The following is a 20,762-nucleotide window of genomic DNA, read 5'->3' as shown; positions in this document are numbered from 1 at the left end:
TTCCCAGGAAGTCCTCACCGGTGCCCCCCTCTGCACCCTCCACAATGCTTCCCACAGTGCCCCCCAACCCTCTGCACCCCCAGCCCTGCAGGGTGCCCCCACCCATGGAGAGTGGAGTCGATGGTGTTGATGGAGAGTGGCCTGAGGTTTGGGCAGCCCAGGAGCTGCGCACTTGCGTCTTACTAAGGGTTGCTAGGGTGCGTGTGGCACCCTAAGGAAGAAGGGCATTTGGGAGACAGTCCGGGAGGACTACAGAGCGAGGGGGAAAGCGTTCAGGCGTAAGAAAATCAAGAGGAAGCGGGGAAGCCACTGCGGAGGGTGCTAGATGAAGAGGAGGGAAGGCGCAAAAACAGGAGAACTCTGCACCCCCCCACCCCCACCCCTGCCAAAGTGCGCCCCCCCACCCCCCGCCCCAGGCTCCCCACCCCAACCCTAGACTCCAAGGCAGGAAATCAGGAGGCCACTGCAGTATGTTTGGGTCATTTCCACATGCTTTATTCCAGCAATCAAAATAATTAAAAACATCTCAAATTATTATACACATACAAAATAGGTACAGAGTCTTGCTTCCTCCCACCCCTTGGGGGAAAAACTGCTTTGTGCTTTGGGAAGTTGTGCTCTGAAACCCAGAGAGAGGACACAGGACAGAGAGGCCGAGAAGATGGGGAGCCGCTGAGGAGTGGGTTTCAGAGAGAGAGAGGTGGAGAGAGAGGCGGCCAGGGGGGCGGAGAGGGGGGGGAAGGGAGCACCGAGCTGAGTGGCGACACTCTCTCCCCCCAAGTTAAGTAGCACCTTTAGAAAATTCACGAGTCCCCATCCGCAAGGAAAAAAAAAAAAAAAAAACAACCAAAGAATAAAAAAAGACTTTGAACAAAAAAGGAACATTTGCTGGCCTGGGGGTGGGGGGCCTTGACTTCCCTAGCACCAGTGAATCCTTTCCCCGCCCCACCCCGTCACAGAGATGTAGCACCTTGGATATAAAATGGGGAGCCCCTTCCGCCCCGCCCCCACTCCCGCCCCCACGCAGTTGTCCCGGTGACACACGGAGACAAGAAGAGGTAGTCCTTCAGCAACACAATTACACGAGGAACAGAGCAGTCTCCCACACAGCCCTGTCGCACGGGGGATTGACACGTGTCCCTGAACGAATCCGATGTTTCCTTCCGCTTTGTCGTGGCCCCTCCTGACTTTCCTTCAAACCCGGCAGGCAGCGAGGGGCCCGGGAGTCCCCCAGCACGCCCCCTCGAACACGAACACGAAGAGTGGATTGTCGCAGGAGCCGCGGGGAGGCCAGATGGTGAGGCTTCTTCGGCAGTCTGAGAACCTCAGGTCCCCCCAGGGTTTTGGGGGTGCTGGGTGAGGGGAGTGGGCTGGGAGTGTGGGGGTCACTTGGGTGTTTTAGCATTGCCTTTGGCTGCTGGGCAGACAATGCGTTGTTTCCTGTGTCTTTCGGGGAGACTTAGACTTGGGGAGCAGTGAAGGGGAGGCCCCAAGGAGGGATGGAGAAAGGAGCAGAAAGGGCAGTGTTGGGGTATGATAAGCCCAACGGGCAGAAAAGGACTTACCCCCATATGGGTCTTCAAGCAAGTGGACCAAGCTTCCTTTTTTTAAAAAGTTATTTATTTATTCTTTTTTTTTTTTTGGTTAAGGTTGAATGCGCTTTTGGTTTTTGGTCATGTTCAGTTGGTCAAAGATAAAAACTAAGTTTGAGAGATGAATGCAAAGGAAAAAAATATTTTCCAAAGTCCATGTGAAATTGTCTCCCGTTTTTTGGCTTTTTGGGGGGTTCAGTTTGGGTTGTTTGTCTGTTTCCAGGGTCAGGGGTGAGTGGGTTGGGTGGGAGGGAGCCAGGCTGGGTGGGAGGGAGTTTACAGGAAGCAGACAGGGCCAATATCCATGCCGAATTCCTGGTCTGGGGCGCCAACGTCCAATGGTGCCACATCGATGATGGGCAAGCGGGAGGTCTTGGTGGTTTTGTATTCGATCACTGTCTTGCCCCAGGCTCCGGTGTGACTCTGGGGTGAAGGGGAGACAACGGGAGAGGGGCGTCACCGGGTGGGAGCGGTGGAGTGAGGGCGAGTACGGCCTGCCAGGAGAGCCGGAGCCCAGACAGGGGCCCGGCCCGGGACTCACCGTGCAACCGTCGTAGGTGACGCTGTAGGTGAAGCGGCTGTTGCCCTCGGCCCGGATCTCGATCTCGTTGGAGCCCTGGAGGAGCAGGGCCTTCTTGAGGTTGCCGGTCTGCTGGTCCATGTAGGCCACGCTGTTCTTGCAGTGGTAGGTGATGTTCTGGGAGGCCTCGGTGGACATCAGGCGCAGGAACGTCAGCTGGATGGCCACATCGGCAGGATCGGAGCCCTGGCCACCATACTCGAACTGGGGGGTAGGGGGGAAGGGGGGAGAAGCAAGTGAGTGACCATGCTGGAGCCTCTAGTCCCGGCCTCCCTCCCTGGAGTCCTCTGAGAGCATCCCGGAGCACCCTTCAGAAGTAGCAACCCTTGCTCAACCGTGGGCACCCCATGTCTGAGCCAGGATCAAGGACCCGGGACTCCTGCCTCCCAGCCCAGCAGTGTTCGTGCCCCTTATCAGGAGCCTAGTCCACCCAGGACCTCACCTCCTGACCCTTCCGAGCCCTGGGCCAGCCCCATCTTGGGAGAGCGGCTCCAGGACCAGTGGACGCACCTGGAATCCGTCGGTCATGCTCTCGCCGTACCAGACGTGCCTCTTTTCCTTGGGGTTCTTGCTGATGTACCAGTTCTTCTGGGCCACCTGGGGCTGAGTGGGATACACGCAGGTCTCACCTGTCTCCATGTTGCAGAAGACCTTGATGGCATCGAGGTTGCATCCTTGGTTGGGATCAATCCAGTATTCTCCTGCGGTGGGACGGAGCAAGACCGAGTCAGGGGAGGTACGGACGGTGGGGCTCCCGTGGGCATCCGGGCCCCTTGGGGCTCCGCGCGGTCACGGCGGGAGGAGGCGGCCCTCACCGCTCTTCCAGTCGGAGTGGCACATCTTGAGGTCACGGCAGGTGCGGGCTGGGTTCTTGCGGCTTCCTTCAGGGCTCCGGATGTTCTCGATCTGCTGGCTCAGGCTCTTGAGGGTGGTGTCCACCTCGAGGTCACGGTCACGGACCACATTGGCGTCATCGGCCCGGTAGTAGCGGCCGCCATCGTGAGCCTTCTCTTGAGGTGGCTGGGGCAGGAAGCTGAAGTCGAAACCGCCGCTAGGAGGACCGGGGGGACCAGGGGGTCCAGGAGGGCCGGGGGGACCCTGCATAGAGAGGGAGGAGAGCCGGGATTACCAGGGTCCAAGCGCCCTTGGGGCTGAGGGCCACGGGGGCTGAGGAGGTGGGGGAGGGCTACGTACAACAGGACCAGCATCACCAGTGCGACCGCGAGGACCAGGGGGGCCGATGGGGCCTGGGAGACCGTTGAGTCCATCTTTGCCAGGAGAGCCGGCAGAGCCAGGGGGACCCTGCGAAAGGGAAGATGGTTGGAGGAATTCTGCTCAAAAGCACAGTACCACCAGCCCAGCTCTGCAGAGAAGCCCACTGCCCTCCTGGCCCGGCTCGGCCTCCACAGCCTCCTTCGCGTTCATTCTTGCAGTCAGTCAAGATCGCCTGGGATTTTTCTTCCCTCCTCCCAGCCTCTGCCCCCAGACCCTTCTACAGAGCCTGTGTCCCCGACAGGGGGCCCCGAAGTGAGCCTGGGCTTGGGCCCCAGCAAGGGAAGGTAGATAGAGGCACGACTTACTCGGGGACCAGCAGGACCAGAAGCTCCAGAAGGACCTTGTTCACCAGGAGAGCCCTGAAGGACAGAGGCAGAACAGTAAGACCCCGTGTGGATCAAATGTGGCCAGCAACCTGCCCCCGCCCCGTTATTCTGGACATCTAGTCCCAGGGTGTCCACAGGCTAAGACCCCCTCTACCCCCTCTTTGTGTCCCTCACCCTCCCAGAAGCCCCTTGGCAATGACCATAAATCTTTATACCCCGGTCCCTGCTAGGGAGGAATGAGAATGATTATCCAGAGGGGAAACCGAGGCAACACCCCCTCATTGTATAACAGGGCTCAATGGCAGCTGGGGGCTGTGGGTGCTAAGTATACTCACGGGAGGACCAGGAGGACCCTGGAGACCAGAGAAGCCACGGTGACCCTTTATGCCTCTGTCACCCTGTTCGCCTGTCTCACCCTTGTCACCACGGGGACCTTGGGGTCCCTAGAAGAGAAGAGGGAACAGGCTATCAGATGGAAGGTTCATTAGCACTGAGCGGGATGTAGGCCACATCTGGACCAGGTACCCAGACACGAGGGCCAGAGCCGGGCACTTACAGTGGGACCACGAGCTCCAACAGGGCCGATGGGACCAGCAGGACCAGCAGGACCCTGGGGAGAGCAGAGAGTACATCAGATCCTACTACAGCTTGAGCTGCGGGATGAAACCACCCCGCGACCACGTCCGTCCTTCTTCACATCCTTTCCTACCATGTCCGTCCCTCCTGAGCCCCAGATGAACCTTCAGGGGAATTCAGCTTGGTGTGACCTGGGGCAAGCTCCTGGGGCCAAATCCCCTTCCCCAGGGGAGGCGAGGGTCTATCTGGGAGAGGGGCGCCTCGAGGCTGAGCCAAGGCTCGGGTTTTCGGGACAGCCAGGGGCCCCGACATTTTGTAAGACCCCTGTCCTCCTCCAGCCTCGGGGAAGTCAGATGGGCATCTGCAGGCCCGCGGGCCGGCCCAGAGAGTCCCTGGCCCAAGACGACAGGCCAGAGTCCAGCTACTTACAGTCTCACCGCGGTCACCGCTCTTGCCAGCAGGGCCAACGGGGCCGGGGGCACCAGGAGCACCGGGAGCACCGGGGGGTCCAGCAGGGCCGGTCTCACCACGGTCACCCTGAGAGCGGCAGAGGAGGGGACAGGGAGTCAGTCCCAGCTAACAGGCTGGGGCAGGGGAGCGGCAGGTGGGGTCGTGGCCTTAGGGCGCAGACATCTTACCTTGGGGCCAGGAGAACCATCTCGTCCAGGGGAGCCTTCAGCACCAGGAGATCCCTGCCAAGAGAGAGGGATGCGTGAGCATCAGCCAGGGGAAGGGAGGCTCAGGCCAAGGCCAAAGTGGCCTCGTGGAGGGCACTGGCACGGGGCCGGCAATGGCTCACCTCACGTCCAGACTCGCCAGGGGGTCCAGCCAATCCAGGGGGGCCCATAGGACCAGGGGGGCCACGCTCACCACTGGCTCCAGAAGGACCTTGTTTGCCAGGTTCACCCTGCGGGAGAAGGGAGTCAGGCCAGAGACAGGGTAGAGGAAGGGCCCTCGGCCTCCAGGGCTGTAGCCCTAGGGATGGTTCTTCTCGGGGTGCCCCGAGGGGAGGGGGCACTCACAGAGGGGCCGGGGAGACCGGGGAAGCCTCTCTCTCCTCGCTGACCGGGCAGGCCGACCACACCACGCTGTCCAGCGATGCCTTGAGGTCCAGGAGTGCCAGGAGCACCCTGGGTGCAGGGAGACGAAGGTGAGGTGCCTTGCCAGGGCTGGGGAGTATGCCCCCGCTCGGGACCCCTCGGGAGGGCGCACTTACAGCTGGTCCGTCGGCACCAGGGGATCCTTTCTCGCCAGCGGGGCCGGGGGGACCGGGAGGCCCGACTTCACCAGGACGTCCAGCGGGGCCAGTCTCACCACGGGGACCTTTGCCGCCTTCTTTGCCAGCGGGGCCGGGAGGGCCAGGGGGTCCAGCATTTCCCTGGGCAGGGAGAAGAGGGGCTGTCAGGTTCCAGTGGATTCTGAAGCCCCGCAGAGGCCTCAGAGGGGTCCAGCACCCTCCCCTCCCCTGTGCCCCTCACCACTGCCCCTCCCCCCAGGAGTGTTGGAGTCTCCACCACAGTACTTACAGAGGGGCCGGGGGGACCGACTCGGCCAGCAGCACCAGGGAAACCGGTAGCACCCTGGCAGAGGAGGACAGAGAGTCAGAGGGAGAACACCCCCACCCCTGCCCCAGGCTGGCCTGGCCGCCCCTACCCCCCCGCACACAGGTCGGCAGGAGCCCCAGCAGAGAAGCAAAGTGAGAGATACTCACAGGGGGACCAGCACTGCCACGAGCACCTTTGGGTCCAGGAGCACCAACGTTACCCTGGAGGACAGCACAGAGCCATTAAGACCAGGCCGGTTCCAGCCCCAGGTCCACATGCGGCTCAGGGCCGGGAGGGTGAGATACTCACAATGGGGCCGGGGGGGCCAGTGGGGCCGGCGGGGCCTGGGGGACCGGCGTCGCCTTTAGCACCAGCATCACCGGGTTCGCCTTTAGCACCGGGTTGGCCATCAGCACCCTGGGGAAGGAGGGAGGGCAGTGAGTGGAGGAGCGGGGTACGGCAGCGGCAGCGCTGGCCCATCAGGGGCCCCCAAGGGGCTGGAGAAGGGGAGCCACTCCAGGAAGAATGGGACGAGAATCCCTCCCCGCCCTCCTTCCATGAGTCTGGCCCACGCCTCTGTCCTTATGCAGTCTCCCAAGGTCCCGTGTCCCAGTGGGGGACGGAAAATGGTGGGGGTCTTGGTACTCACAGGGGGGCCAGCGAAGCCAGCAGGGCCAGGGGGACCAGGCTCACCGCGGTCTCCCTAGAAGAAAAGGAGGCAGATTGGAGGGGGGTCCTGGGCTGGGGTGGGACAGAGCTGGAGGGGAAGACGGCCCCGAAAAGCATTCCCCAGGGCCCAGAGCAGGTGAGAGGGAAGGAGGAGGAGGAGGCAGGAAGTACAAAGCCTGGGGCAGAGTGTGGGTCTTCTGTACTTACGGGGGCGCCACGAGCTCCAGTGGGACCAGCAGGGCCGCTAGGACCTGCTTCACCCTGAGAGGGAGGGACAAGAGACTCAGGTCAGGGAAGTAAGAACCCCAACAGACGACCCCAGGAGAGCCTCCCGTCTTCTGGTCCTCCCATGTTCATGTCACCAGCTCAGAATGGCAGGACCTGCCTCTCCCTGGGAGCGGTGCCCAGGCTTGCTGGGGAAACCTGTGTGTTAGGGGGGACAGTGGGGCCACCTCACCTTGTCACCAGGGGCACCAGCGGGGCCAGGAGGACCAATGGGGCCAGTCAGACCACGGACACCATCTTTGCCGGGAGCACCGTCAGCACCTTTGGGACCAGCATCGCCCTAAAGACAGAGGAAAGCCCGAGACTTGCAGTGGAGGCAGACAGGGAGGTGACCTGGAGTGTCCTCCTGGTGTCTGGGATCCCTCCCCAGCTCTGTCCTACCCCAGCCTGTGCTTGGGACTCAAGATCTTTCAGAGCAAAAGGTGCCTGCTTGGGGGCTGTGGTGAAACTTAGGGCAAGAGGCCCATGCCTTGTGTAGAGGGATGAATAACGCCATCCATCCGTCAGGTCACCCTTCCTCCCGTTACCATGGTGATTCGTGGGGTGGGAAGAGCCTGGATAGGCTGGTAGAGGGTTTATCAGCACCAAGGCCAGAGGGGAAGAAGAGAGGATTAAGGAGATGAGGGAAAGAGCCCAGGGAGGGTAGAGCGAGAGGTTGGAGTGTCCCAAGCAGAGGGAGACAGAGATGGGAGCCCCGCACGGCTCAGGGGAGGGGCTTAACTTACTCTGTCACCCTTAGGACCAGGAAGACCAGCTGCGCCTCGTTCACCAGGCATTCCCTGAAGGCCAGGAGCGCCCTGGCTACCTGGGGCTCCAGGGGCACCGGCATCACCCTAGGGGACAAACAAGAGGACTGGTATGAGGCGTGGGGTCCCAGGAGTGGGTCACAGCCCTGTGCCCCCTCTTAATACCTCCTGGTCTCGGTGCCCAGGATAAAGATAAGCACCAGCTAAGACGAAAGGCTCCCAGTCCAGAACTTCGGGTTGCACACGGACCCCACTCCGTCCTGTCCCCCTGCCACCCCTCCCTCATACCTAGGGGGCTTTGGCCACAACCAGGCACCTGCCCTTGACTCAGGAGGGGCTGGACCTGATCCCTCTGCTGCCCTCACCTTAGCACCATCATTGCCAGGGGCACCATTGGCTCCCCGGGGACCTGCGGGGCCGGGGGGTCCTTGCACGCCGCGTTCACCAGGGAAACCTCTCTCGCCCTGGAAGAGAAGGATGGGGCGCATGATGGCTGCTCCGGAGACAGGGCCAAGGGCAGGGCATTTAGGCAGGAACAGCCAGGAGCTCTACTTACTCTTGCTCCAGAGGGGCCGGGGGCACCAAGGTCGCCAGGAACACCCTGAGGGGGAGGGAGGACAGAGAGTGAGCCAACCCCACCTCAGTCCTCCCCACTGGAGAGCGTTCTTGATGTCCTGGGGGCCGGCCCTTGGGGTCTGTCATTCAGACCAATGCCTTCTTTGCACTGAACTGGGCTTAGCCCTCTCATCCTCCTGGGGTGGTGTCAGAGACAGCTCCCTCCCCAAACTCTGGGCTGAGGGAAAAGTCAGAGTGAGCCCCACAGCTCCAAAAAAAAAAAAAAAAAAAAAAAAAAAATCAGCAGCCATGTAGTCCCGTCGAGATCTTATCAGGCAGGTGTTCCGCACCCTGCTTCCAGGAAGTCCTGCAGGGTGTCTAACCTGGATCCCTCTAGCTGCTGGTTATCTGTGCAGGGAGGCAGGCTGGCCTCTTCCTCTAAACGCCCTGTGTTCCCAACCTCTCTGGCCACCCGCTACCTCTTACCTGTTCGCCGGGTTTGCCAGCTTCACCAGGAGGACCAGCGGGGCCAGGGAGACCCTGCAGATGGGAAATGGGGGAGGCAGGAGGCGGGTGGGATTAGAATCTGAAAAAAGAACAAGGGGGATCCCAGACCTTCACCCCCGCCCCCGCCAGGCAGGCCTCACCTGGAATCCGGGGGAGCCGGCCGGACCTTGTTCACCTCTCTCGCCAGCAGGGCCCTGTCACAGAAAGAATGCTGTGGTCCTTCGAAGGGCCCAGTGAAAAGGGGGGCAGGGTGTCTCCACAGCAACCCCTCCCCAGGCTGCCTGCCCGGGACACTTACAGCAGGGCCAGGGGCTCCCTGAGCTCCGGCTTCTCCATCTTTGCCAGCAGGACCCTGTGGGGAGAGAACAAAGGACTCGGGGTTGGGGAGGAGGCAGGGGGACAAGGACAGAGCAGACCAGCTGTCCTGGTGAGAGGCTGTGGCTTTCTGACCCCTTCTGCAGGGAGGGGATGTGTCACAAGCAGGGGCAGTGACCGGACGGGGACGACGGGGAGCTACTTACAACAGCACCAGGGGGACCAGGCACGCCTCGCTCTCCAGCCTTGCCGGGCTCTCCCTACAGGGAAACAGAGTCAGAGTCAGTGGGGCTTAGGTGGGAATCCAGGCCTCTTGGGTCCTTTTGGTTTACCCTGAGGGACATTTTTTAAGGGTTTTTTTTTTTTCTCCCAGCTCTAGTCCTAGGGAAATGCTTTGCTGGATGTTATTACTGGTCCCTTCGTGTCTCCCTGAGCCCTCTCTCCCCAGACTACCTGTCCCTGCAGGCTGCTGTCCCCACCCTGTCCCCTCCTTCTTGCCACCATATGCCTATGGTGACCTGAGCTGCAAAGAGCTTTCATCTCCTCTGGTACCTCCTTTTCAACCTCAAAGAGCCCATCCAGATGTAGGGGTGACTAGCATTAAAAAGGACCATTCTTCCCCTGTGCGTGTGTTGGGGGGGCTGCTCCAACAATTTTTTTTTTCCAAGGAGAGAGCAATGGGAGTAGAGCTATCCATTTTTTGGATAGGGAGACTGAGCCCCAGAGAGGGGCAGTGAGTGGCCTGAGGCCAACAGCAAGTCAGTGGCAAAGCTGGGACTGGCGCCCAGGACTCCAGGACTTCCAGGAGTGCCTGTCCCTGTCTCTGGAACGTTCCTCAATGAATACTTACAGCAGCACCTTTAGGCCCAGGGAAGCCCATCACACCAGCCTGACCACGGGCACCAGGAGGGCCTGGGGGTCCGGGGCGACCATCTTGACCAGCAGGACCCTAAGGACAGACGGCACAGAACCGGAAGTGAAGACGGAGGGTGGGTGGTTGGAAGGGTGGGAGGGGCCCTGGCAAGAGTGATACTTACAGGGGGGCCAGTTTTGCCGTCGGGACCAGGGCTGCCAGGACTTCCAGTCAGACCCTAGGGAGCAGCAAACAGGTGTGAGCCAGGTGGGGAGAAGGGGGACAGAGGAGGGGAGGGGGCACCTCAGGAGAGAGACCCGTGGTCCTGCTCCAAGGCGCCTCATTTCAGACCTCACAGGGGCCCAGCAGGGTCCTGGGACAAGTCCGGCACAAGGGTCAGGGCTTACCTTGGCACCAGGCAGACCAGCTTCACCAGGGCGACCAGCTTCACCAGGAGAACCTTTGGGACCAGCGGGGCCGGGGGAACCACGTTCACCAGCAGGACCCTGGTTGGGGGAGTCATGGGGACAATCAGGGTCTTGGGTCTGGGCTTCTTTACCATGGCCCAGCGTCTTACTCCTCCCGGTGGGGCAGGGTGGGGTTGCTCTGAGGGGCACTGGGGCAGGGGCAAGGTCAAGGTGAAGTCCAGCATGGAGAGCCTGCAGCCGCATGGAGCAGTAATGACCGGGGCTGGAGGTGGGAGGCAACTACACGGGGGAGAGGAAGGTAATGCCCGCGGCGCAACAGGGAGCACCCCAGCCGTGAAGGGACGTTACCTTGGGACCAGCAACACCATCTGCACCGGGGAAACCGCGGCTACCAGGTCCACCCTGCAGGAGGAGAAGAGGCCGGTGAGCTCCGACATGGGGGGCGCCAGGCTGGCGCTGGGGGCAAAGAGGGGGGCACTCACACGCTCGCCAGGGGGTCCAGGCAGGCCAGTGGGTCCGGGTTCACCTCTGGCTCCTCGCTTTCCTTCTTCCCCAGCGGGGCCAGGGGGTCCTTGAATACCAGTGGGTCCCTGGAGAGGGCAGAGACCAGGGGGCGACCAGCAGTGAGGGGCGGATCGGGTGCCATCTCGCTCCTGGGTTCCCATCCCCTCCCGGGGTCTCCCTCCAGGGCTTCCCAGGGCAGACAGGCCGTCGGGCGGGGGCACTTACGGGCTCTCCCTTGGCGCCAGTGTCTCCTTTGTTGCCGGGAGCACCAGGTTCACCCTGCACGCGGGAGGAGAAGGGGATGAGCCAAGAGTCTGGGGTCCACAACTGGCCTGGAACCTTCTGCTCAAACAGGGAGGGCCACACCGGAGCCAGCGCATGGGGTGGGACTCAGTGGCAGAGGGATACTTACGCTGTTACCCTTGGGACCAGGAGGACCGCTGGGGCCCTGGGGTCCAGAGGGGCCTCGGGCGCCGGGGAAGCCGGGAGCACCAGCAATGCCAGGAGCGCCCTGTGGGAGGCAGAAGAGGTTGAGCTCAGGAGCGCAGGGCAGGGGGTCTGCGGGAGGGGGGCCACGGGGGTGGCTCTGAGACCCCTGCGGCACTTACGTTAGCACCTTTAGCACCAGGCTGTCCGTCAGCACCAGGGTTTCCCTGTGGCACAGAGAGAGAAGCAGGTGAGGGACAGGCCAAGACGGGGAACTGGGGGGAGGCCCAGGGCGCTCAGGAGGCGACACTCACAGCAGGACCAGCAGCACCAGCAGGCCCAGGGGGGCCGGGCTCACCACGCACACCCTGGGGACCCTCAGAGCCTCGGGCTCCTTGGGGACCAGCTTCACCCTGGATGGGACAAAAAGGACATGTTAGGAGCCAACCTGGAAGCCCAGCTCTCCTTTGGATGTCTCCCTGTGTGTGTGTGTGTGTGTGTGTGTGTGTGTGTGTAGGGCAGGGACAGGAAGACCAAGAATCAGGACTCCCATATCAGAGAAGGGGATCCCAGGATAAAGGGAATAGGCTTCTCTGGTCCCTTTGGTTTGGAGAGCGGGGAGACACCCCCTACCTTGGCCTGTGGAGCCCTGCTCAGAAGAAGGCAGGGGGCTCACCTTAGCACCAACAGCACCAGGGAAGCCAGGAGGACCAGCGGGGCCGGTGGGACCCTGTGAATGAAATGGAAATGTCAGCACGAAGGAAGGCGGTAGCTGCAAGTCACAGCCGGGGACAGCAGAGGTCCTGGGATTCTGAGCCCCATGCCGCGCCCCCCCCCCCCCAAGAGCTGACACCAAGAGCCCTCCCCACTCTCAGGCACCGAGGTCCAGAGGTCACACTCACGGGGGGTCCAGCAGCCCCAGTAGCACCATCGTTTCCACGAGCACCCTGTCAGAGAGAGGGGAGCCCCAGTTACCGGCGCTGAGCACAGGCCAGTCCCTATAACTGGTCAGGAACCCCTGCCAGGGCCCAGGTTTCTCCCAGGGGGACAGGAGTACTTACAGCAGGACCGGGGGCTCCGGGGCGACCTCTCTCACCAGGCAGACCGCGGGGGCCCTGACAACAAGAGCCAGAAAAGCCATGTGAGATGGGTGACGCACCCCTCCCCTGCCAAGCCTCATCTTGGCCCCTATATCCTGTACCCTCTCTTCCTTCTAGAACTGGACACACTCACCATCTGACCAGGAGCTCCGTTTTCACCAGGACTACCGGGCTCGCCCTAGAGAACAGAGAATAAAGTTAGGAATTCGTTCACACGTGTGTGAGCTGGCGGGGGATGGGGGGGAAGTGGGAGGCCCACAACATTTGGGCATCTTCTTACCTTGGGACCAGCAGGACCAGCATCTCCCTTGGCACCATCCAAACCACTGAAACCCTAAGATAGGAAGAAGGGCCAAGGTGAGTACTGATGGAAGGGAACCTTGGTCCCCACTCTGACCTAAGAAGGTGTCTTAGGGGGTCCCCCCAGGCTCTGTCTCTGCACTAGACAAAACCCCAAATGGGCCAAGAGCTCACCCAATCTCTTCATTGAGATTTCTTTCCCAGTGGAGGGGAGTTCTTTTGGAATCCTACTCCCTATCCCTTAGGATTTCTGTAGCTGCCACCCAGTGGCTCAAAGGGGACTTACTCTGTGTCCCTTCATTCCAGGAAGGCCAGCTGTTCCAGGCAATCCCCGAGCACCCTGGAGAGAAGAGAAAAGGAGGAGAAAGGTAGGGCCATTAGAAGATGCCATTGAGGACCCAGCTCCCAAGGGAAACCCACTTGTAGAGAAGCCCACGGCCAGCCACGCATTCCAGCTCACCTGAGGTCCAGGAGGGCCACGCTCACCAGGACGACCAGGCTTTCCAGCTTCACCCTGAAAGGGAGAGAAGAGGCCATCATGCCCATGCACCCGTGGGCCAGGAAAGTGTGGGAGGTCTGAGTTTTCTTGGTATTGTTGAAGGTCAGGTTGAGGAGCCTAGAATCTTATCTTTGAATTTGGAGCTCAGCTTACATCTACTGTAAAATCCTTGTTTGGTGTATTTTGCGTCCCTGCAAAGGTATTTCTGTTTATTTCTATATATGGAGGGCAAATCTAAGATAATTAAGCCTAAGGAAGTCGTTCACCCCGAGGGATGTGGATGGGGAATACTTTAAGGTGGTTGGAGGGTCGGGAAGGCCAGTCCTCCACTGGGAAGATGGGGGAACATCCCACAAGGGCTGAAGGTCATTTTTTAAGGGCAGTCCCATGCATCAGGGAGAACTTGGCTTCCATTCTTTGAGCATCACCCCCAAAGGAGGTGGGACACTGGGTGTGGAGATTACAGGGACCTAACCCATGGAGGTGCTGGGGACTAGATGGGATCTTCTCGCCTGGAATACTTACATCATCTCCGTTCTTGCCAGGGGGACCAGGGGGACCGCGGGGACCCATGGGACCCTAGAGGAAACAGGAAGAAGGGTGATTAGAATAGCCAGGAGAAGGGGGAAAATTAAAAAAAAATGGGAAGACAAGGATTGGAAGGAGGAAGTAGGGAAGAGCCCAGAGGACAGCAGTGGAGGGGTCCTTCAATGGGAGAATCCACGTATTTGTAGACGGAGTGTGGGTTTGTATAGGGTGAGCTGGGGGGGAGGACACTTACTGAGGCTCCAGGCTCGCCGGGCTCACCAGGGGGGCCTTGGAAACCTTGGGGACCCTGGAGAAGAAGGAAAGAGGGATTCAGTTAGAAGGACAGGTCCCCACCAGTCTTTCCCCAGATCACTAAGTGATCTCTCCAAGCACCTTTGCTACCCTCATCCCAATCCTCCCTTCTGAAGACTGAAGCCCAGGATGGCACATGATGACATCCTGGATACTCACAGGTGCGCCAGGGGGACCAGGGAGACCACGAGGACCAGAAGGACCCTACAGAAGGAAAAACAAAAAGAGAGAGAGAGAGGTTGAGTCATATCTCCGTAGGGAAGAGCAATGTGGGTGGGGTCTTGCCATCTCCCAGTGGTTCCTGTTGGGACCACCCAGCTGTCTTGCATCCTCTCTGGACTTCAGGTTCCAATGGTCGTCTTGACTTCCTGAGTTATCTATGCCACCCCCATAAGCCACCACTGGCCCATGCCCTCTGGATCCCCATGGACTCCTCTTCTGTCATCTCTGCCCCCCCCCCCCCCCCGTGGCTCACCATGGGGCCAGGCACGGAGATTCCTCCAGTTGATTTCTCATCGTAGCCATAAGACATCTGGGGAGCAAAGTTCTAGAAAAAAAAAAAAAACCAAGAGAGAGTGTATGAGAAATCAGTGAGTTGGAAGGCGGAAGACGTCACTGAGAATAGGATATTGACATGTGCCTCCTGATGTGATCCACTAAGAAGGACAACAACATCCCTTGTGAGACAGTCCTGCCAAAAATGCAGGGCCCAGGGGCGCCTGGGTGGCTCAGTCATTAAGTATCTGCCTTCAGCTCAGGTCATGATCCCAGGGTCTCGGGTTGGAGCTCTGAATCGGACTCCGAATCGGGCTCCCTGCTCAGTGGGAAGCCTGCTTCTCCCTCTCCCACTCCCCCTGCTTGTGTTCCCTCTCTCACTGTGTCTCTCTCTGTTAAATAAATAAATAAAAATCTTTTTTTTTCTTTAAAAAAATGCAGAGTCCCACATTAATTATGAGGCTACATCTGGCCAACCCAAATTGAGGGACAGTCATAAAAACAGTTGGCCTCTACCAAGCAACTGGCTTCTTAAAAAAATTTCAGGGTCGTGCAAGACAAAGAAAGTCTGAGGAATGTTCCAGAGTAAAGGAAACTGAAGACATGTGACAGTTAAGTGCAATTCATGATCCTGGATCGGGGGGAAACTGCAATAAAGGGCATTATTGGGATATTGTTGACATTTGGGCAGGGGCTGTAGGTTAGATAATAGTTCTGTACCAATGTTAGAATTTTGGAATGTAATCATTGTGCAATGACCGCGTAAGAGAAAGTCCTTGTTCTCAGGAAAGACACACTAAAGTATGTAGGAGCAAAAGGACATGACATCCGCCAACTCAGGCACAAATGGTTCAGAAGGAAAAATAGCGACAGTTATATGTATACACAGAGACTGATAAAGGAAATGTGACAAACTGTGAAGTGTATGTGAGATTTCTTGGCATTAGTCTCGAAACTTTTCTCTAAGTTTGAAATCATTTCAAAATATAAAGTGTGCCATCTGCCAAAAAACCCACAAAAAAAAAAAAAAAAAAAGAAAGAAAAGAAAAAGAACAGGAGAGGAGTGGAGCACACAGGGCCTGATCGGACTGTCTTGAGTCTTCACTTACTCCTCCGAGGCCAGGGGGTCCGGGGGGTCCGGGAGGTCCGGGGGGTCCGGGAAGTCCAGGCTGTCCGGGGATGCCATCTCGGCCAGGGGGGCCGGCAGGTCCCTGCAGCAGGAGGGGAGGGGGGAGAGGGCGGGCGGCGGTGAGCGCAGGCCTGGAGCCACGCCCATTTGCAGCCCCTATCGCAGAGTGAAGGCCACGCTTACTTACCCTTGGACCTCGGGGGCCAGTGTCTCCCTTGGGTCCCTATGGGGGTGGGGGTGGGGAGAGAAGAAACAAAAGAAGCAGGGTTAGAGACGCGAGGCACTTGAGGACCCTCGGGAGGGTGGCAAAAGTCGAAGGCAGAGGATTACCTCGACTCCTGCGGTTTCTTGGTCGGTAGGTGACGCTAGGGGAGAAGAGACGCGGGTGAGCGGCGGGGTCTGCACCTGGTGCTCCGGGCGGCCCCGCCCTCCCCCACCCCCAGGCCCCTGAGCCGTACCCTCGCCCTCCCCCACCCCCAGGCCCCTGAGCCGTACCCTCGCCGTCGGGGCAGACGGGGCAGCACTCGCCCGGGGGGACTTGGGCACCGGGACAGTTCTTGGTTTCGTCGCAGATCACGTCATCGCACAACACGTTGCCGTTGTCGCAGACACAGATCCGGCAGGCCTCGGGTTTCCAAACGTCTCGGTCATAGTACCTGAGGCCGTTCTGTACGCAGGTGACTGGTGGGACTGGGGCAAGAGGGGAAAGGAGGGGCTGTCAGCGGCGCTCGAGCCCCCCACCTCGGGGCTCCAGGGTCCCCAGCCCTACCCGTAGCCTATCCCGTCTATCGTAAGGACACTTTTAGATTTTCCATTTCCCGCCTCCTCCTCCCCGTCCCCCCTCCTTTCCCCAAATCCTTAAAAGCTCATCTGCTCCTCATCAGGGCCAGTGACAGGGCCGAGGCGCCTGGCCAAGGCGGCTATAACTCTTTCCAGTTCTCAGGAATTTAAACAAAGCTTTAGGCCGGAGTTGCTTCCAACTCCAACCCCAGCCCGTCGGCGCTGAAGCCAAGTGAAATAAAAAAGCCATTGGGAGGGGGTGGGGAGGTGGGAAAGTGGGAAAGAGAGAGATCAGGAGGGGCCCCATCCAGCGGGGGCGTGGTATGGGTGGAGACGGGGGAGGTGGGGTCGGGGGCACCGGTAGGAGGAGAGAGGAGAGGTCCCGCCCCCATTCCGCCCCATCCCAGGGCAGGTGGGATAGCCTGGGCGGGGCTAGAGGGATGGGGCGGGGCCTATTGGCCTGAGGTCCCGCCCAGGGACTTATATGGTACTCCCAAAGTAGGATATAACCTAACCTCCAGCACCCAGACATCTCAAAAGCCCTCTCTCGGGACAACCCCTCTTTCCTAAAGCTAACCAAGGTCTCTGGGTCATGCCTTAGCCAAAGAACCAAGAAGTCCGCAAACAGTTAATAAAGTTAGCTAACCACGCCCACCGCGCGAGCGTCTACTCAGACGGCCACTAGGTGGCGGGCAACACCAAGCAATTTCCTAGGACTGGCCACTTCTTTTAGACTGAGGCTACCCAGTCCCCAGCTTTATTTTCCAGGACTAGAGGTGGGGTCCACAACAGGCAATAACGCCCGTCCACTCAACGCAATTCCTGCGCGGGGAAGCGCTGGACGGGGAGGCGCGGGGCTCAGTGTGGATCAGCAGAGGGCGCAAGGACCCCGCCCTGCCGGGTCCGCGCCAAAGTTTCTCATCCTCCAACCCGCCCACTCTCCGCGCCCCCTCCCCCCTCAGCCCAGCACCCCCGCGGCCCCAGGAACACTGTCTAGCCTGCAGAGAGGGCAAACAATCTTTCCTTATGAATCATCCCACAGCCTTCCCGATCGCTTTCACATCTTGGGTTCCAAACTCCCAGCACGGCGCCCCCGTCCCATCTTCGACGTACTTTTCCCTTACCCGGCGCCCAGACCCCACATTTCCCCCGTGGTACTCCACAGTGCGCGCTCAGGACTCCCTCCTGTGTCAACTCCCGCGGCGCTCCATCCTCCCCTCTCACCGCCCGCGGGCGTTCATCTACACCGCCCACCCAGAGGGCACTGCCTTCTCTCCCACAGCGCGCAGGAAGAACCCTCACCATCTTCCTGCCGTCCCTGAGCCTTCGGAGCATCCCGAGTCTCAGTTTAAGTCGCAGACCACCGCCGGGACCGAGCGCAGGGCAATATACCAAGTACCCTTGGACTCCCCCAAAGTTTGGGACTTACTGTCTTCTTCTTGGCCCTCCTCTTGGCCGTGCGTCAGGAGGGCGGTGGCCGCTAAGAGGAGCAGGAGCCGGAGGTCCACAAAGCTGAACATGTCTAGACCCTAGACATGTAGACTCTTTGCGGCTGGGGTGGGGGTTAGCGTCCGCTCATGCGTGGCCTCACACTCCGCGTGCCTCCTGCTCCGACCCCGAGGAGAAACTCCCGTCTGCTCCGACGACTGGCCCGGGCCCCTTTTATACCATCCTGATGGAGAGCAGGGAGGAACTCTGCCCCTGGGAGAGGGGGAGCCGGCGGCCCGTCCCCCAGCCAATCAGAGCTGCCTGGCCCGGCCCCCAATTTGGGAGTTGGAAGGGAGAGGGGGAGGAGGAGGGAAGGGAAGGGAGTCCACCGCACATCTCCCCCCTTCGCAACTCTGCCTCCCCAGCCCCCAAGCCCAGCCTGGGCCAGAGATGCTGCTGCTGAGGTGCTGCTAGGTCCCCAGTATAGGGTGGGCTAGAGATGGGTGGTGGTGCCCCTTGGGCTTGCTTCCTGGGACTCCCCCATCGGGAGGAACTGGACCTGAGGAGCTGGAAGGGGAAGCTTCCAGTGGTCTGGAGAGGGTAGTCTTGGCCATGTCTCATTCACCCTACCGACATCCTTGGCCAGAACTAAGGGATGGGTATGAAGGGCCCGGGTTCTCCTCTAAAACAGGAGAACCAGAGAATTTAAAAGATGTTCCTGTTTAGGGGTGTCTTCTGGTGTGGCGGGGAGCTTAGACATGTTTCGAGAAGAGGTTAGAGTTTCCTTTGCAGACATTAGGAATGAGATGCTTGGGTGGGGGTTGTTGGCAAGAGGGGATTGATTTTGAGGACATCAATTCTGCCTTGCTTGAGTCTCCAAGATGGACTCACATGCTCTCTCCGGAACCCAAGGTGGGACTGAGAGAGATAGGGTAGGGAGGCTGAGACACTGCGTGAGAAATGTAACTGTGTGATCTCTCCAGAAGGAAGCTTGGGGGGTACGTGATAGGGCAGCAGAGTGGTGATGGGAAGCTGCTGGGACTCTCCCCACCCACCCAGGCCAGTGAGGTTGCACAGGAGCACTGTAGTCACCGGTGACCTAGAAAAGGGTCTTGTGTGAAGGCAGGCCTCGGGCGGTGGCCAGGACCTGCCTGAGACTCTCGTATCCCACAGAGTCTCCTTCGGAGAGCTGCAGGGAGCAGCTGGTTGTACCTGGACTCAAGGTTGGGGCCTATGGGGGAATTTGGGTGTCAGGGGGAGGTTTGCCTTTGGGGGTTTGGGATGGAATTGCAGGGAAGGTTGAGTGACCTGATTTTAGAAGATGTTCCCTACTGCCCCACCTCTTTCTTGAAAATCCAGGGCATTGCTCTCTGCCCCTGGGAACCCCTGAAGGTGGGTGGAGACCCCAAGAACAACAGGCTATATTTGGGGGGATGCCCCCAGAAGCCAGTGTCCTCCCTTCTCCTGGTCCCAATCTCCCAACAGCCCTCTACTTTTGGCCCTACGGAAATCTGTGGGCCCAAGAGAAGGCGGTTGGGGTCCCCTTGCCATGTCCATCAACTCCAGTCCCTCCCGCCTGGGTTCCCCCACCCCCATCACTCCAGAGCTGCAAACGTGGAAGCGGGGAGCCCCGCCTCCCCCAAACCATCCAAAATTCCATTGCCTCCCCCCGCCCCTCTCCACGCCCTCCCCCAGCTGGTTTTGTGCAACGAAGGCAAAGGAAAAAAAAGACCAAGGGAACAGAAGGGGAGGGAGCCACGTAGGCCGTAGGCCGTGGGCAGCCAGGATGAGCGGTGCGGGTGGGGCGGCGGAGGGAGAGAGCAGGGGCTATAATTAAAGGGAAAATATAGAGTTTCCAGAGAGCAGACAGCAATGGAGGGATGGGCCTTCATCAATTATCCCCACCATGTGGCAGCAACTTGTGGCCCAAGTTCTGCCCCCGCCTAGTGCCAGCGACTACAGGCAGGACAGTGCTGGGTTGCTGAGATGGCAGTTCCTGCCCCCACCACTCCACGTCCTGGGAGTCAGGGACAAGGGGGATGAGGGGGACAAGGGGGACAAGGATCCTGTCCCTCTTGCAGTGGCTGTCTGGGGCGGAGTGTCACAGGCTAAGGATGAGGGTTGCTGTGACCTGCCCACCTCTCCCCCTGAGTTCTGGAAGCCAGGACAGGACTCCAGCCTCCAGTCCCCTCCCCCGGTGCTCCTGGTCCAGGTATCCCAGGCCAGTCTTAAAGAAGAGATTGAGCCTCTCAGATGACAAGAAGGAGGTTCTAAAGGATGTTCTGGGACCCCTGGGGTTGGGGGAGGCTTGTGTGTGGTGTGTGACAGCCACGGGCCCATCATCCAGTTTCAGCAGAGTCTGTCCCAGGAGTTGCGGGCGGAGGCTTTCCAAGCATTCTTTACACGTGGCATAGAGCTGAGGCTCGGGCCTCCTCTGCCACTTTCGACTTGAAACGCTTGGCGGGCGCCCAGCCCGAAGATGTGTCTTTAATTTCTGCAGCATGACAGTGAGAGGAAGAATGTGCTTGGGGTCTCCTCCCAGCCTGGCTGGGCCTCCTTGGGCTTGAGACTTGGTGGGGGGGAAGGGGAGGGAGGAGGGAGGGAGGTGGGAGAGGGGAGGAGATGCCACCTCATCTTGAGGAAACTCTGAAGCTCTGGCTTCTTGTGGAATGTTAGACTTCGTGGGGCATTTGGAGTTTCGGGGGAACAAAAGCCAAGATCTCCCCCCAACACACACCCCCAAGCAATGGTAAAGTCATCAGCACTTAGGGAAAAAAAAATTCCTCAAGAAGAAAAACAGAAAGAGGAAAATGCTGAGCTCTGAGTTCTCTCCCTCTCCAAATTTCTCCAAGTGCTCTTCCTCCATGAGAGACGGGGCAGGCCTGTGACCCCCCAGCGCCCCCCTCCCTTGGGAGCCTCCCAAGCCCCCAGTCTGGACTCTGTGGTTCGGGACTAGGGAGAAGTAGGGCACCCAGTGGGGGTGAGAGGAGATCAGCCCTTTCCAGCTGCT

At 59.6% G+C, this 20,762-nt stretch overlaps 1 protein-coding gene across 2 annotated transcripts; it reads right to left on the bottom strand.

Moving 5' to 3' along the window:
- Nucleotides 1-1,598: 1,598 nt before the first annotated feature.
- COL1A1 (collagen type I alpha 1 chain) lies at nt 1,599-17,967 on the bottom strand. Of its 2 annotated transcripts, XM_045985138.1 has the most exons (51): nt 17,754-17,967; nt 16,040-16,234; nt 15,875-15,909; nt 15,732-15,767; nt 15,525-15,626; nt 14,396-14,467; nt 14,080-14,124; nt 13,862-13,915; nt 13,606-13,659; nt 13,042-13,095; nt 12,868-12,921; nt 12,562-12,615; nt 12,415-12,459; nt 12,243-12,296; nt 12,084-12,128; nt 11,858-11,911; nt 11,496-11,594; nt 11,364-11,408; nt 11,168-11,266; nt 10,981-11,034; nt 10,734-10,841; nt 10,600-10,653; nt 10,231-10,329; nt 10,008-10,061; nt 9,821-9,919; nt 9,177-9,230; nt 8,954-9,007; nt 8,796-8,849; nt 8,635-8,688; nt 8,150-8,194; nt 7,959-8,057; nt 7,573-7,680; nt 7,020-7,127; nt 6,770-6,823; nt 6,543-6,596; nt 6,203-6,310; nt 6,061-6,114; nt 5,876-5,929; nt 5,566-5,727; nt 5,372-5,479; nt 5,149-5,256; nt 4,988-5,041; nt 4,779-4,886; nt 4,330-4,383; nt 4,109-4,216; nt 3,753-3,806; nt 3,367-3,474; nt 2,988-3,270; nt 2,683-2,873; nt 2,134-2,376; nt 1,599-2,015 (listed from the first exon to the last, which is right to left on the bottom strand). In XM_045985138.1, exons 1-51 carry the CDS (start codon nt 17,842-17,844, stop codon nt 1,869-1,871), a joined length of 4,383 nt encoding a protein of 1,460 aa, XP_045841094.1. In that variant the 5' UTR covers nt 17,845-17,967; the 3' UTR covers nt 1,599-1,868. The 2 variants fall into 2 exon arrangements, with proteins under 2 accessions (XP_045841094.1, XP_045841095.1); XM_045985139.1 differs by lacking the exons at nt 5,372-5,479; nt 5,566-5,727.
- Between the last annotated feature and the right edge of the window lie 2,795 nt (nt 17,968-20,762).

Source organism: Meles meles, chromosome 18, assembly GCF_922984935.1.
Source record: "Meles meles chromosome 18, mMelMel3.1 paternal haplotype, whole genome shotgun sequence".
NCBI classification, from domain to species: domain Eukaryota; kingdom Metazoa; phylum Chordata; class Mammalia; order Carnivora; family Mustelidae; genus Meles; species Meles meles.
Note: the sequence above shows the minus strand (reverse complement) of the source record. Positions and strands in the feature narration are given on the sequence as shown.